This window comes from Fringilla coelebs (assembly GCF_963513975.1).
Source record: "Fringilla coelebs genome assembly, contig: SCAFFOLD_33, whole genome shotgun sequence".
NCBI classification, from domain to species: domain Eukaryota; kingdom Metazoa; phylum Chordata; class Aves; order Passeriformes; family Fringillidae; genus Fringilla; species Fringilla coelebs.
The window spans coordinates 1723208-1737845 of record NW_028167443.1 but is presented as its reverse complement, the minus strand read 5'-3'; the positions used below and the strand labels follow the sequence as shown (position 1 = coordinate 1737845).

The following is a 14638-nucleotide window of genomic DNA, read 5'->3' as shown; positions in this document are numbered from 1 at the left end:
CCTGGCTGATTCTCTGATGATTGTGACACTGCAGGGCCCTGGGGAAGCAAGGGGCCATTGTGACACTGCGGGGCCTGGTGGCACTAAGAGGACCATGGTGACACTGTGTACGACATGGCAGCACAGAGCCAAGGGGCCATGGTGCCCCTGTGGGGCTGAATGGAAGCAAGGAGTCCATTGTGACAGGCTTGGTCCTGGTGGAACCACCAAGGCCACTGTGACACTGCGAGGCCTTGTGGAACCAAGGGGCCATTGTGCCATTGTGGAACCAAAGAGACCCTTGTGAGAGCCTGGGGACAATGGAATCAAGGGGCCATTGCTCCATTGCAAGGATGTTGGGGACTGAGGGAACAACTGTGACACTGTGGTGCCCCATGGAACCAAGGGTCCCTGGTGACACTGCAGGATCTTGTGTCACCAGGGTTCCATTGTTACACTGCAGCACCAAGGAATTCATTGTGGCACTCTGAGGCCTCATGGAACCAAGAGGCTGCTGTGACCCTGCAGGGCCTTGTAGAACCATGCAGAGCATTGTGACAGAGCAGGACCTGGTGTCACGATGGGGCCATTGTGACACTGCAGGGCCCCATGGAACCAAGGGACCAGTGCTGCTCCTCAGGGACTCCTGGAATGAAGGAAACATGTTTGACACCGTGGTGGCCCTAGGGACCAAGAGGCCATTGTGACACTTTGGAACCAAGGAGAGCATTGCTGCACTGCCAGACCTCATAGAACCAAGGATCCATTGTGACACTGCAGGGACTTGTGAGACCAAGGGCCATTGTGACACTGTAGGGCCCAAGGATCCAAGGGACTTTGTGACATCAAGGGCTCCCATGGAACCAAAGGGACATTGTGACACTGGGAGGCCTCAAGGAATCGTGGATACCATTGAGACACTCTGGGACCTCATGGAACTGTGGAAATACCACGCTGGGTGCAAGTGTAGATCTACTGGAGGATAGGAGGGCTCTGGACAGGGCCCTGGATAGGCTGGATCCAGGGCCCAAATCCAAAAAGGTGAGGTTGAACAAGTCCAAGTGCCGGGTCCTGCACTTTGAAACAACAACCCCTGCAGCACTACAGGCGAGGGACAGAGTGGCTGGACAGTGCCAGACAGAAAGGGACCTGCAGGGACTGATGGACAGCAGGCTGGACATGAGGCAGCAGTGTGCCCAGGTGGCCTAGAAGGCCAATGGTCCTTGGCCTGGCTCAGGAATGGTGTGGCCAGCAGGAGCAGGGTAGTGATTCTTCCCCTGTGCTTAGCACTGATTGGGGATGACCTCGAGTGCTGTTTGCAGTTCTGGGTCCCCAAATTTAGGAGGGACATGGAGGGGCTGGAGTGTGTCCAGAGAAGGGCAACAAGGCTGGTGAGGGGTCTGGAACACAAGTCCTGTGAGGAGTGGCTGGGGGAGCTGGGGTTGTTTATCCTGGAGAAGAGGAGGCCCAGGGTAGACAAGATGGTGTCAGGGCACAGGTTGGACTTGATAATCTCTATGGCCTTTTCCACCCTTGCTGATTCTGTGATTCTCTGAAAGCACACTTGGAGGACTTGCAGGATGAGCCCTGGGCCTCCTCTTGAGAAGCTCCAGCAGCCCAGATCCCTCAGCTTCTCCTGCCAGCCCATCCTGTCAGTCCTGCAGAGCCTCTGCAGCTCCTCCTCATTGGCCAGAACAAGGAGCCCCAGAGGCAGACACAGCAGCCCAGATGTGTCCTCCTGGCCTGTGGTGCCTCTGGCAAGGGAGAAACACCAGGCACTGCAGGAGCCTGCAGACAATTCCTGCAGCACTTGTAGGATGATCCTGATCCCCAAAGGACGTTCCCATGGTGCCAAGTCAGGAACTGCAATTGGGAGTGGGGCCAGAGAGGAAAGGGCAAACAGGGATGGGCTGTTTGCAGGGAAGGGAACAGGGGTGAGCAAGAGGAAGAAATTTGAAGCACGAAGAGGAAAGAAAGCAAAGGTGAAGGCAAGGAAATGCTCAGGGCAGCTTGGGGGTGGTTGCCAGGCAGCCCTGGCTCTGAGTAATAGCGTCTGCAGTGGGACAGGAAACTCCCAGCTGATGGAAACAAACTTTCTGCCAGACTGCAGAGGCCAGGACAAAGCTGAGTGGTTTCCCTGGTGTCCCCCAGCCCTTCCTGATCCCAGGGGCTGATGGCATTTGTGCTCCCTCAGGTTCATGTCCCCAAAGCAGCAGCATGGGAGTGCTCTTACCTGCGCTGTGCAATGCAAATAGGGGCTCCTGAGCCAGTGCTGCCGTGTCTGTGCCTGCAAGGATGGGGCACCTGTGTGAGCTGGGGGAGAGGCCAGGGCTGCAGAGGGGGGATGTTGTTGGCAGCTCCATGAGGATGCTCTAGGACACTGCCCTGGGCTGTCCAGCACACTGGGGATGGATCAGCCTCTGCTTTACTGCTCCTTCCCATCTCCCCTAGGGCCCTTGCAGAGCACCAGCCATGCTATTTTCCCCCAGCCTTTCCACGGCCACCCTGGGCCTGCTCACGGGGGATTTCTGTGCTGAGCATTGGCCTGGGTGAGTTCTTGAGAAAGTCTGTGCAAGGAGCCTGGAGTGGACAATATTAAAACACTTGAACAAAGAAAAAGAATCTTCAAATTGAAGCCAAAAAGGAGTATCAAAGATGATTTTATTTCAAGTGATTGGCAGAAATTGGCCAGCAGTTTAATGTTCCTGAAAGCATCCAGTCATCAGTGTCCACACTGCAGTCTGGAGCTCTTGGTTCCTCAGGCTGTAGATGAGGGGGTTCAGGGCTGGAGTCACCACCGAGTACAGAACTGACAGGGCCAGATCCAGGGATGGGGAGGACATGGAGGGGGGCTTCAAGTAGGCAAATATGCCAGTGCTGATGAACAGGGAGAGCACGGCCAGATGAGGGACGCATGTGGAAAAGGCTTTGTACCGTCCCTGCTCAGTGGGGATCCTCAGCACTGCCCTGAAGATCTGCACATAGGAGAAAACAATGAACACAAAACAACCAAGTGCTATACCAACACTAACAGCAAGAAGCCCCAATTCCCTAAGATAGGATTTGGAGCAGGAGAGCTTGAGGATCTGTGGGATTTCACAGAAGAACTGGCCTAAGACATTGCCATGGCACAGGGGCAGGGAAAATGTATTGGCTGTGTGCAGCAGGGAATAGAGAAAGGCACTGGCCCAGGCAGCTGCTGCCATGTGGGCACAAGCTCTGCTGCCCAGGAGGGTCCCATAGTGCAGGGGTTTGCAGATGGAAACGTAGCGGTCATAGCACATGATGGTCAGGAGGGAAAATTCTGCTACAATAAAGAACAGAAAGAAAAAGAGCTGAGCAGCACATCCTGTGTAGGAGATGTTCCTGGTGCCCCAGAGGGAATTGTGCATGGCTTTGGGGACAGTGGTGCAGATGGAGCCCAGGTCAGTGAGGGCCAGGTTGAGCAGGAAGAAAAACATGGGGGTGTGCCAGTGGTGGCCGCAGGTTACGGCGCTGATGATGAGGCCGTTGCCCAGGAGGGCAGCCAGGGAGATGGCCAGCAAGAGGCAGAAGTGCAGGAGCTGCAGCTGCCGCGTGTCTGCCAATGCCAGCAGGAGGAAGTGGCTGATAGAGCTGCTGTTAGACATTTCTTCCCTCTGCCCATGGAGTCCTGGTCAAGGACTACACAGTGACAAGTCAGGGCATACATTGCTGAGCAATGTCCAAGCCCTTTCTCCCAGCCCTGCCCAGCCCTGCCCCTGCTGCTCTCTGCCATCCCTTTTTCCTTTTCTCAGAGCCTTTCCTTCAGCCCTGTGCCTGGAGCTCTGCTGGAATCTGGCCCTGTTGCTATGATGAGCAGGGGCCCTTCCCATGGACACTGAGGGATCAGCTCTGCTCTGCAGCAGCGGGTTCATGGGAATGGGGCCCGTTCTGGGCTTGGACGTCATCAGCCCAAACTGCTCCTGAGGCAGAGGAGGTCAGCAGCACCTCCTGTCCTAGAGCTAAGGACAGTGACAGCCAAAGGCAGTTTGAGATGGTTTCCTGGTGTGCCCAGGGAGATCAGAGAGAACTGTGCAAAGCAAGAACATTGGTTTTAACTCAGTGAAGGGTGAGGGGAGCTGCTCTGTTTCTCCGTCTGTCCCCAGCTGCCCTTTCTGAGATCCAGTGAAGTCCCTGTGCTCCCCTGGAAATCAGCCTGACACAGCTGAGAGCAGAGGGACCCACAGCAGAGCAAACTGGCTCAGCCTTTCTCAGTCTTGTCCCACTCTGGCCAAGGACACTCCTGTCCCCCAGTGTCCCCTGGAGGCAGCTCACAGCTTGCATGGCATCCCAAGGACACACGGAGTGTCCTGTCCCTGGCACTGCTTGAGGAGAGTGGGCTCATTGCCAGCCTCCCAGTCTGCCTTGCCCAGAGCTCCCCAGGAACAGGGAGCTGGGACACCCCATTGCAATGCTCAGCCTGCACAAGAGGAGCCCAAGGGCTGGGCCTGACCCTGCAGCTGGAACTGCCATTCCAGAGAGCCCCTCAGCAATGCCAGGAGCACCTGGGCAAGGCAAGGAGAGAGAGAGCTGGGCCTGAGGAAAAGCCTTTCTGTGCCCAGCCCTGCACAGCCCCTGCCAGGCAGCAGCAGGACAGGACAGTGGCCCTCAGGCCCTGGTCAGCAGGGAATGAGCACATGGCCGGAGAGATGCCCTTCATCTCTGGTGCTGCTCTGCTGGCCCAGGAGGGACTGAGGACTCCGACCCCCCAGGCTGAGGTCTGTGCTGGCTGGGAGGGGACACAAGAGCTGTGCTGCTCAGGGCAGTGTCTGCCCTGCAGGGCAGGGCTGGCCGGTGCCACATCTGCCCTGCAGCAGGGCTTCCCTCAGCACTGCCTCCCTCCCTCCCTGCCCATGGCTCTGCTGCTGGAGCTGTGCCAGCCCGAGCTGCTCCTGTGGCCCCAGGCTCATTCTCTGACAGAGCTGCCAGAGCCCAGCCCAGCCCCTGGGCCAGCTCTGCCCTGCAGTTGCTTGGGGCTGCAGGGATTAAAGAGCAGCTCCCCCAGCCTGGGCACCATGAAAAGGTGATGCTGCATGGATCTGGAGGCTGGGCAGGTAGAGGCACTTGCTGAGGTTCCCAGGAAAACTCAGTGTGATGGTTTAAGAGCCTCAGCCCCACCTCTGCTCTGCACAGCTGAGTTTCCATTGCCACCAAGCTGAGCCAGGGAAAAGTGGGAGCACAGATTCAGGAAAGCAGAGACCCCAGCAGGAAACCCTTGCACTGAAGGACCTCATGAAAATTCCCCTCAGGAATGATGTGGGCATGAGGTGGAGCTCTGAGCAGCCCTGGCCCACACAGCACCCTCTCTACAGCAGCAGGACTTGCCCTGGTAGGAGTCACCTTGCACCCACAGTTCCCTTGCACTGTCCATGGGGAGCTGCCAGGCAGGCTGAGAGTTGCCCCTGGCAGGTGGCACATGCCCTGGGCTGGCCAAGAGCCCTGAGGGCTGCAGGACCTGCTCTGCAGGACAGCTCTGGGCAGCCCTGGCTGGGGCCCCAGCTTCACCCCCTGCAGCCGTCCCTATCAGGAGCAATCCTGCCCTGTCCCTCTGAGGGTGTCCAGGGCAGCCCCGCTCTGGAGCACATCCTCCCCCAAAGCAGAAACAGCAGCAGAGCCATCCTTACAGTCACATCAGTCCTGTCCTGGGTCAGCTTTAGGACATCCCTGCAGCCAGAGACTGACTGTGTCAGAAGTGGTGAAGATTTCTCCATGAACGAGTTCAGAATTGTCCTTCCAGCTGCTTTAAGCCTCTGTCTGCTTCACTGCTCCCAGGTACCTGCAGGCAGTGCCCCAGCCCTCCTGGGCTGGGAGAAAAGCTGCTCATCAAGAGAAATGTGCTTTTGAAGCTCTTCTTGGTTACCAGGAACTGCCTCTGTGCCAGGAGCCCAGCCCAGCTCAGCAGCACAGACACAGCACAAGGACTTTAATGAGCCTCTGGGGCTTTGTGCTTAGACCCTGAACATCAGTCCCTGAGAGGGAGATGAAGAAACCTCTGCAGAACTCCAAGTCAGAATCACACTCCAAAGTTTCTTTCACTTTTAATGGGTCCCACTGCGGGACAGGACTGAGGAAGTGTTCCCAGGCCCCAGGCAGAGCAGAGAACTGGAGGCAGTGATGACAGATGGGGACAAAGAGAAGCCAAGTCTTGGTGACCAGGGGCACAGCAGGGTCTGTGCCACCAAGGGCTGTGAGGAGACACCTTGACCTGAGGCACTGGGGCCTCCTGGCACAGCCCCAGCCAGGCTGGGCACTGTCAGCCCCTTGTCCTGCTCTCTGCAACCCCCCTAGCCCACATGCCAGTGACCTTAAGGATCTGCTGGAAGGAGTCCCTGGGGAGCCTTGCTCAGGAATGGCCCTGGGGGCTCCTGAATGCTCCCAGGGACTGCAGGATTTTCAAAGGACTTTGGGTTTGTCTTTTCCGCTTGGAGTCTCTGAGACATTTGTGCAATCATGATCTTCAATTATTTGCTTAATTAGTCCCTGGAGAGGCTTTGTCAGTAACAATGCTCAGTAGGGCTCATTAATACTTTAATGTACTTCCGTTTTTTTTTAAGGTACTTGGTGTTTCCCTTTTGATACAGACTCTATGAGAAAGATTTTGCAGTCACAGCCTCCAATTATCTGCTTTAATGAGTCCCTGGAGAGCTTTGTACTGACACTCAGTTGGGCTCATTCATACTTTGAGATATTCAAGGTTTTTAAGGTACTTTTGATTTTCCTTTCTGCACTGAGTCTCTGAGAGGTTTTTTGTGACATCCTGGCCTCCAATTCTCTCCTCTAAAGAGTCCATGAGGAGCCTGTGTTGGGGATGGACCTCAGTGGGACCCATTCATGCTTTGAGACACTTTGGGGTTTTCTTCTGACTTTGACTCCTGGAAAGGTTTGTGCAATCTCCTCTCAGGCCCTGAGGTTCAAGGGCTGAGCTCCAAATGCACCACGGGGCTCATCAGGATCAAGCAAGTCCTGACAAATCATTGCTCTTCCTTGATTTCCCTCTGCTCTTCTGCAGTTCATCAGGAAGGTTTCTCTTTACAGTTATGAAGAAATATTTCAATGAGCTTCTAAGAAATATGTATTCCTATCTTAAAGGGTGTTTTTTATCGCTGTTCTTATTTTACAAGAGGTGATTGCAGCATTCTGTGATCCAGGGACTCTCATAAGGAAGTCTGCCCATGTCAGAGACGTTTTTCCTTAAGCTGACCCAGTGTGGACAGCCTGGCCCCACATTCCCCAATCCCATGTGAGAAACTATTTTCACTTCCAAAAATTTAAATGCTTTATTAAGACCTTATCAAATACAACAGAAGACTGAATAAAGATAAGAATACAGCACCAGGAGCAAAGGATTCAATCACCATGTGCTCATCTACAAAATGGATACTCAGTCTTTTATACCTCTAGCCCCTCCCAAAGTCTTGTCAAATGACTCTTTCTTCACTGCCCAGGTGGAGATCACTTTCTTACACCTTGATTGGAGGTCAGGTGCTGCCACACTAACAAGTCGACCCAGCCAAATGCCCCAACTACTGAGGCCGTCCTGTGATAACAATGCAAAGGGAAGGGGAAAGATAACTATACATCTACAAAACTTCTCTTAACATATATTTAATATTCACTCCTTAATTGTGAGAGTCAGCCATAGAATTACTCATCTATAACAAACGCCCCTTTCTTTTTCTATAAGTCATTTTGCTTGAACAAGTAAGTAAAAATTTTTTCTCTTTCTTGAATGAGACATACCAGCATCTGTTGATGTGGGCAAGGACAATGGGAATAGGAAAAAAAAAATCTCAGGTGTTCCTTAGACACACTTATTTGGAATGGACAAAAAAGGGCATCACAGAGGTCCAGCCTTGCTTTGATTCCCACCTACTGTGCCTGTGTGGCTACTCTCCATAGTTGGTGTATCTTAGGGGTGAGTACAGAGGCCAACTCAGTCCTGCCCTCCAGTCCCTGTTGAATTAAAAGACAATGGAGGAATTATAGAGGTCTGGTATGGCTTTTGTCCCTACCTTACCATGCCTAGGTGGTTGCTACCCACAGCAGGGCTATGGAGCCTTCTTTGTAGCGAACAAAGGAACCAACCTGGTCTTGCCCTCCTTCCTTTGTCTTATTTTCTTAAAGAAGCTGTCCCATTACCTTTTACTGTCCCTTGTGTACTTCCCCTCAACATATGGGGGTAGTTTAATGGGTAATTCTCACCCATTAAAACAGGAAGACACTTCTCGAGATGCTTGGTGGAAGCTTGACTCTACTTTTTGGGTGTCTTGGTGTTTTTCTGGTTGTCTTTCATTCTCTGCTTGAAAGTCAATCTTGTTTCACCCAGCCTGGATGTTATAGTCCACTCTTTGGGTTCTCCTACTGGGCCTTTGACTCTGTTGGCATGAGTCCATCCCCGCTCTGCAGTTCACACGGCCAGTTCGGTGGTGAGCAGTACCTGGAAGGGACCTTCCCACTGAGGAGTTAGAGGCTGATCTCTCCATGCCTTAATCATCACCCAATTCCCAGGATTAATATTATGGATTCTGAAATCCAGGGTGGTAGTTTGAGGAATTGCCCCTTTGTGTCTTAAATATTCTAAGGTTTGTGCTATGGACATAACATATTTCTTGAGATCAGGAAGGGTAACCCAAACATCATTTCATAGCGTGAGAGCCCCAGATCTGACTGGGATGGGGTTCTAATTCTTAATAAGGCCAAAGGGAGACATTTTATCCATGACATTCAGGTTTCAATCATTACCTTAACTAGAGCACTTTTAAGAGTTTCCTTCATTCTCTCAACCTGACCAGAACTCTGTGGATGCCTTGGAGTGTGTAATTCCCATTTTACTCCCAGGGCCTGAACAACCTTCTGCAATATCTTCGATGTGAAATGAGCTCCCTGGTCTGAATCAATCCTGTTTACTGTCCCATACTGGGGAATGATTGATTCTAGAACTGTTTTACTCACAACATTGGCATTGGCTTTTACAGTGGCTACCACCTCTACCCAATGAGTCAAGTGATCTATTATCACTGGAAAAAATTTCCACTGTTGTACCTGAGGAAGCTTGGTAAAGTCTTCTTGGATGCTTTGAAAGGGTCTTAGAGTTAATTCTAACCCTCATTTGGCTGTTTTCATCATGACCTTCTTATTTACTTGTTGACATTTCACATATCATTCAGTTACTTGCTTAGCTATTCCAAAAATTCCTTTGCACCCCCAGTCCCTTGGAAAGTTATGACTTAGCACTTGTGTACCCCAAAGTGTTGTTCCATATACGCCTTCTAGCATTTTCCTGGAAAGGGTTTTATTCAATATTTGCCTTCCATCTGCTAATCTCCACTTCCCTTTGTTATCTTTCTTGGCTCCTATTTTAAGGAGTTCTTCCTCTTCTGTCCCACTGAATATGGGGACTTTTTCCATTTCTCTCATGAATGTTAATACTATTATTTGTTTTTCTGTCTCTGATTCAGTTGCATTTTTAGCTTCTTAATTGGCTAAATTGTTCCCTCACGCCCTTTTTGATGCCCTTCAACATACACCACTGCTACTTCCTCTGGTAATTGTAAGGTTTCTAACTCTTCTAAGACAAATTTTTTGTGAATCAGTCCCTTTCCCTTTTGGATTTAATAGCCCCCTCTCTTCCCAAAAGTTTCCAAAGGTATGCACTACTCCAAAAGCGTATTTTCAGTCTGTATCTATCGTTCCCCTTTTCTGTGCCAATATTTCCAGAGCTCACTTTAGGGCATATAGCTCACACGCTTGGGCTGATCAGCTGAAAGGTAACTTTCTCTTTTCTATGGCTACCAACCCTACACCCATTATAGCATACACCAATACCGTGTGCCCCTTTATTACCCATGAAGATCCATCGATGTACAATCGTTTTCCACCTTCGAGTGGCTGATCTATAAGGTCCTCTCTTAGTTAAGTTTGGTAGTTTATAACTTCCAGGCAATTATCTATTAGTTCATCATCTGGTTCTCCATACAAGAACTGGGCAGGGTTGTGCCGGTTACTCACGATTAGCTCTAAACCATTATCTATTAAGATGGTTTCATACTTTAGCACTTGGGAATCAGTGAGCCATTTCTCAGTCCTTTGGCTTAGGATACTTCTAACTGAGTGTGGGGTATATATTTTCAATTTTCCCCTAAAGGTTAATGTCTTGGTTTGAAAGAGGTGTCTGCTAAGGAAGGCAGGAGCCTCCCTTGAAATGGAAAATGTAAACCCTCTCCCTCTGAATGATTATAATTTTAAAATTAAGAAGCTCTCAGGCAAAGACATTGGAATAGGAATAACTGTTCTTTTCTAGGAAAACTAAAAATACAAATGTAATAGTACAAGCAAAAAAAAACCACCCTACTGACAGAGTCAGAATATCTTTTGGTCAGGGTGTTGGTAGCAGTCTGATTGAATGGTGGCTGCAGAGCTCCTGGAGTAACGTGTGGTTCTGTTGGAGCAGTGATCCTGTAGAAGGGTGAAGTTTTCCTCTGAAGATCCAGTGGTGGTGTAGATGGGCCTGATCTTCCTCTGGGAATCCAATGGAGAAGAAAGCTGCTCCTCTGGGAATCCAGTGGGAAAAGGCTGCTCTGGTACCCCAAAATCTCAGATTATAACCAGGAAGGAATGCTTGCCTCCTCCCTCTGGGTGGAGCACCTCACAATGGGATGATGGAATTTTTATCAGTCCTGCAGTGACACTCAATGGCCCATTCACAGAAGATACCTCCCCAGAGGGAGGACTGGTTTGTGGAAAAGATAAAGAAAACTGCCCAATTAACAGGATAACTGCCCCTCCTCTGGCAGATGGCAAATACAATACACGCATTATCTTTCAATTCAGAACAAATGGATTACAAATTAATAGAATGTAATTTAACAATTGCTGAAATCTAACAATAATGAAGCCTAACTTTGCTTAATCTTATAAACCCTGAATTTGCATTAAATTAAACATCACAGAATCAAAAATTAATATCTTTAAAAGTTATACACACAACAAAATTTAACTTATTCTGATGCTATTAATAGAAAATGCATCAAAAAGTTGAACAATCTGTGATTGAAGTGACAGCATGATGTATTTACTGGAGGGATTAAAAGGATGTAATACGTGTGTCATGATTTTATGTAATTTAGTTATGAGAGAAGCTCATGGTAGCCGCAAATTATATACAAGCATAAATTTACTAAGTCCTTTTAAAGTGCAGTTTTACTGAAAGAAATAACAATGTGGAATTCAGCAAACTGCCCAGCAAACCAGCAGCTTCTTGAAACTGTATTTAGTGTAATTCCAGACGGTAAATTTACCAGCATTTCTGTTAAAGAACCTCTGGCAAGTGCCGTGGTGGGGGGGCCTGGCGGAGCCGCACCAGGGGCTCGGGGGAACCGTGCTGGGAGAAGCGAAGCCACACACCCCAAACCGCCTGTGGTTCCCCCTCCTGCCCCAGAGCCTGTGAGCTCCGTGCAGAGCCACCGGCCATTGGTGCCCACAGCTGCCCAGGGGCTTCCGGGGGCTCTGCAGGACAAAACCCACCTGGACGTCCCGTGGGCACTGCGCGGGGGGAGCCAACAACTGAGGAGCTGCCCTGGAGGAGCTTCCAGGCTCCCCCCACCACGGGCGCTGCCGCAGCCACCGTCTGCTGCCAGAGGCTGCAGTGCTGGGTGGGGCAGTGACCACCCCACCTCCACAGGACTTACCCTGCCCCAAACACACACTGGAGATGTCTGGGGCCATTCATAATTTCTCTGCTCTTCTGCACTGAGGCAATAGATTCTGGTACACCTCTGAGCTCATACCCAGGACAACCACCCTTGGCAATGGGGCTCCATGGAGCTCTCAGGAAACCCCCCTAAGAATTGGAGAGTGCCCCAAAACCACCTCAGGAACCTCAGAATGGGATGCCCCAAAAATCTCTTCAGTAATATGGAATTGTCTTGGTTTAGAAAGAGAGGTGCCTGCTAAAGGAGAAAGGAACCTCCCCTGAAATGGAGAATGCGAACTCTCCCCACCTCTCCGAATTGCTATGAATTTTAAATCAGGGGCTCTCAGGCAAAAATATGAAAGCAGGAAATAACAGTTCTTTAATAGGGAAGGGAACATAAAGATAAAAGGATAAAAAACCAATGCAATACACTAGAACAACACTGACAGAGTCAGAACTCAACCTGACACCCTGTTGGTCAGGGTACTGGTAGCAGTGCAGTTGGAAAAGGAGCTACAGTCCTCCTGGAGTGTCAGGCGTGGTTCTGTTGGAGCAGGGGAGTCCTGTAGGAAAGGGGGGGTCTTCTTCCTCCGCAGATCCGTGGAAGTAGAAGCAGCTGCTGTTCCTCTGGGTAGTCCAGTGGAGTAGAAGCTGTCTGGCGTGTCAGAATCTTCCAGGTTATATCTGCATGGCACTGCTTGGCTCCTCCCTCTGGGCGGAGCATCTCACAATGGGATGTTATAGCTCTTAACAGTCATGTGGTGACATTCAATAGCCCCTTATCAGCAGATGTCCCCCTGTTGATTATGATCACTCAGGAAGAGAGATAAGGAGCATTGCCCACTTGACACCAGACAACTGCCATACAGATGGCAATAGAATACATCTTGCCTTGCAATCTGGAACAGGAATACCCAAAAACTCACTCAGTAATGGACTCCGCCTCTCTTCATCATTCCCAACCTGCAGCTATCTTGTTCCAGACCGTGTTCCACTCTTCCAATCCCCACCCAACACATCCCACCCCTCCTGGACATCAAGACCCCCTTCCCAGGCTCACCCATCCTGCCGCACCCAATGCCCATCTCACCCCTCCTGATTTGCAGCACACTTCACCCAAACCCCTTCCAACCCCATTCCACCCCAAGAGGCTGTGGAATTGAGGGATTTTGGGCTGTGATTGAGTAGTTTTCAGCAGTATTGAGAGGTTTTGAGCTGACAGATCAATCCCTGTCATCTTTGGAGTGTCTAGAAATGGAGACAACTAAACCAAGTACCCCAAACCCCCCATATCCTCCAAGGCATGTCCCAGAATCCAAGACTCCCCCAAAATACAATTAAAATGTGAGATTTTAGATGTCTTTGGTGAATTTGTTGATTTTTACCCCAATTTTGTTTTAAAAGAAGAAACATAAATCAAAAGATAATTATAGGCAAAATAAAAGGAACGCTAGCCACTTTCCACTGTGTATCAGAGGGAATGTGAGTCACCAGGGCTCTGACCAATGTAGGTTCCCTGATGGGAATAGAGTTGGAGCAGTGCACGAAGCTCTTCCTGCAGTCAGGGCTCTCGCAGGGCTTCCCTTACCGGTGCCTCTGTTGGTGTCGGGTAAAGAACAAGCGGTCTGAGAAGCTCTTCCCACACATGGGGCACTCATAGGGCCTCTCCCCAGCGTGGATGCGCCGGTGGGTGATGAGGGTGGAGTTGTGCCTGAAGCCCTTCCTGTCTCATGGCAGCGGAAGGGCCTCTCCTCAGTGTGAATCCACTCATGTACAAGGAGGTGGGAGCTGGTGTGAAATCCCTTCTGACACTCGTAGAGTCTCTCCCTGGTGTAGAACTTCTGGTGGACAATCAGGTCAGACCTGTGGCTGAAGCTCATCACACACTCCCCACACTCATAGGGCCATTCCCCAGTGTGGATCATCTGGTGGCAGATAAGGTTGAAACTCCTCCCGAAGCTCTTCCCACACTCCAAGCACTTGTAGGGCTTCTCCCCATCATGAAACTGTTCAGGGACCACCAGCTCCGAACTCTGGCTGGATCTCTGGTCACCTTCCTGGCATAGGGTGGGTCTTTTCTCCTCAGAGCACCCTGGGCTCGGTTTGGAGCCCATCTTCCTGTGGGATCTCCAGGGCTTTTTGTCCTGGTTGGGTTCCTGGGCCAAAGAGCCACTAAAAATGGCCTCTTCCACGAGGTTCTGCTGTGGGGATTTGTCCTCCCTGGTCTCCATCATCAGCTCCTACTTCCTTGGGTGAGGAAGGACAAGGAGAGGATGGGATTTGCCTCTGTGCCAGAGGGAAGGGGAAGAAGATCCCCCCAGTGCATCCCTGGCAGGACGGTGTTGGCAGCAGGGTTGTCCTGCAGCCAGGGGCCGTGCTGGGCTGGGAGATGCAGCAGGAGAGAGGGGGAAAGGGGCACTGACTTCCTCCTCACCAGTCTGGGTGTCCCGGGACATCTTCCTCTTCCTCACAGCCTCCTCCTCCATGCGTCCAAGGTTTGAGAATGGGATATTCTGCTTTGGGGAAAAACAAGGTGTGAATGCCTTAGGTTGGGGATTCCTCCCGCTCCAGTCCATCTCTTGAAGTAATCTGATGTCCATAAAAACCTCCAAAAATCAGGAGTAATCAAAAAAAGCCACCAGGAGTTTCCCATTTCCAGTCTCCTCCCCCTGGGTTCTGGTGCTCCCCCGTCTCAGGGCTGCTGGGGATCCCATGGGTCCTGGGGATCCCCCCTCTCCAGGATCCTGCTTAGGGATTCTGTGGGGTTTTGGGGTCTCAGGGTCCCCCTCTTCAGCCTCCCCTCTATCCAGCCACTTGGGACTCCTCCTTTTTCCCATTGTCCTGGTTTAGGGCAAATTTGGAAAAAAAAACCCAGAGGGGTTTCCTCAGGAAAGTAAATTCAAGCAGCCCCTCCCCCAACCAGGTCGGGAAAAGATTTCCTTGGAG

At 51.0% G+C, this 14638-nt stretch overlaps 1 protein-coding gene across 1 annotated transcript; it reads right to left on the bottom strand.

Annotated features, from left to right (window-relative positions):
- Nucleotides 1-2675: 2675 nt before the first annotated feature.
- LOC311165898 (olfactory receptor 14J1-like) lies at nt 2676-3608 on the bottom strand (the record flags this gene model as incomplete). The annotated part of the gene is made up of 1 exon (XM_084227389.1): nt 2676-3608. The coding sequence occupies one exon, from the start codon at nt 3606-3608 to the stop codon at nt 2676-2678; it is 933 nt and encodes a 310-aa protein (XP_084083515.1).
- Nucleotides 3609-14638: the final 11030 nt, after the last annotated feature.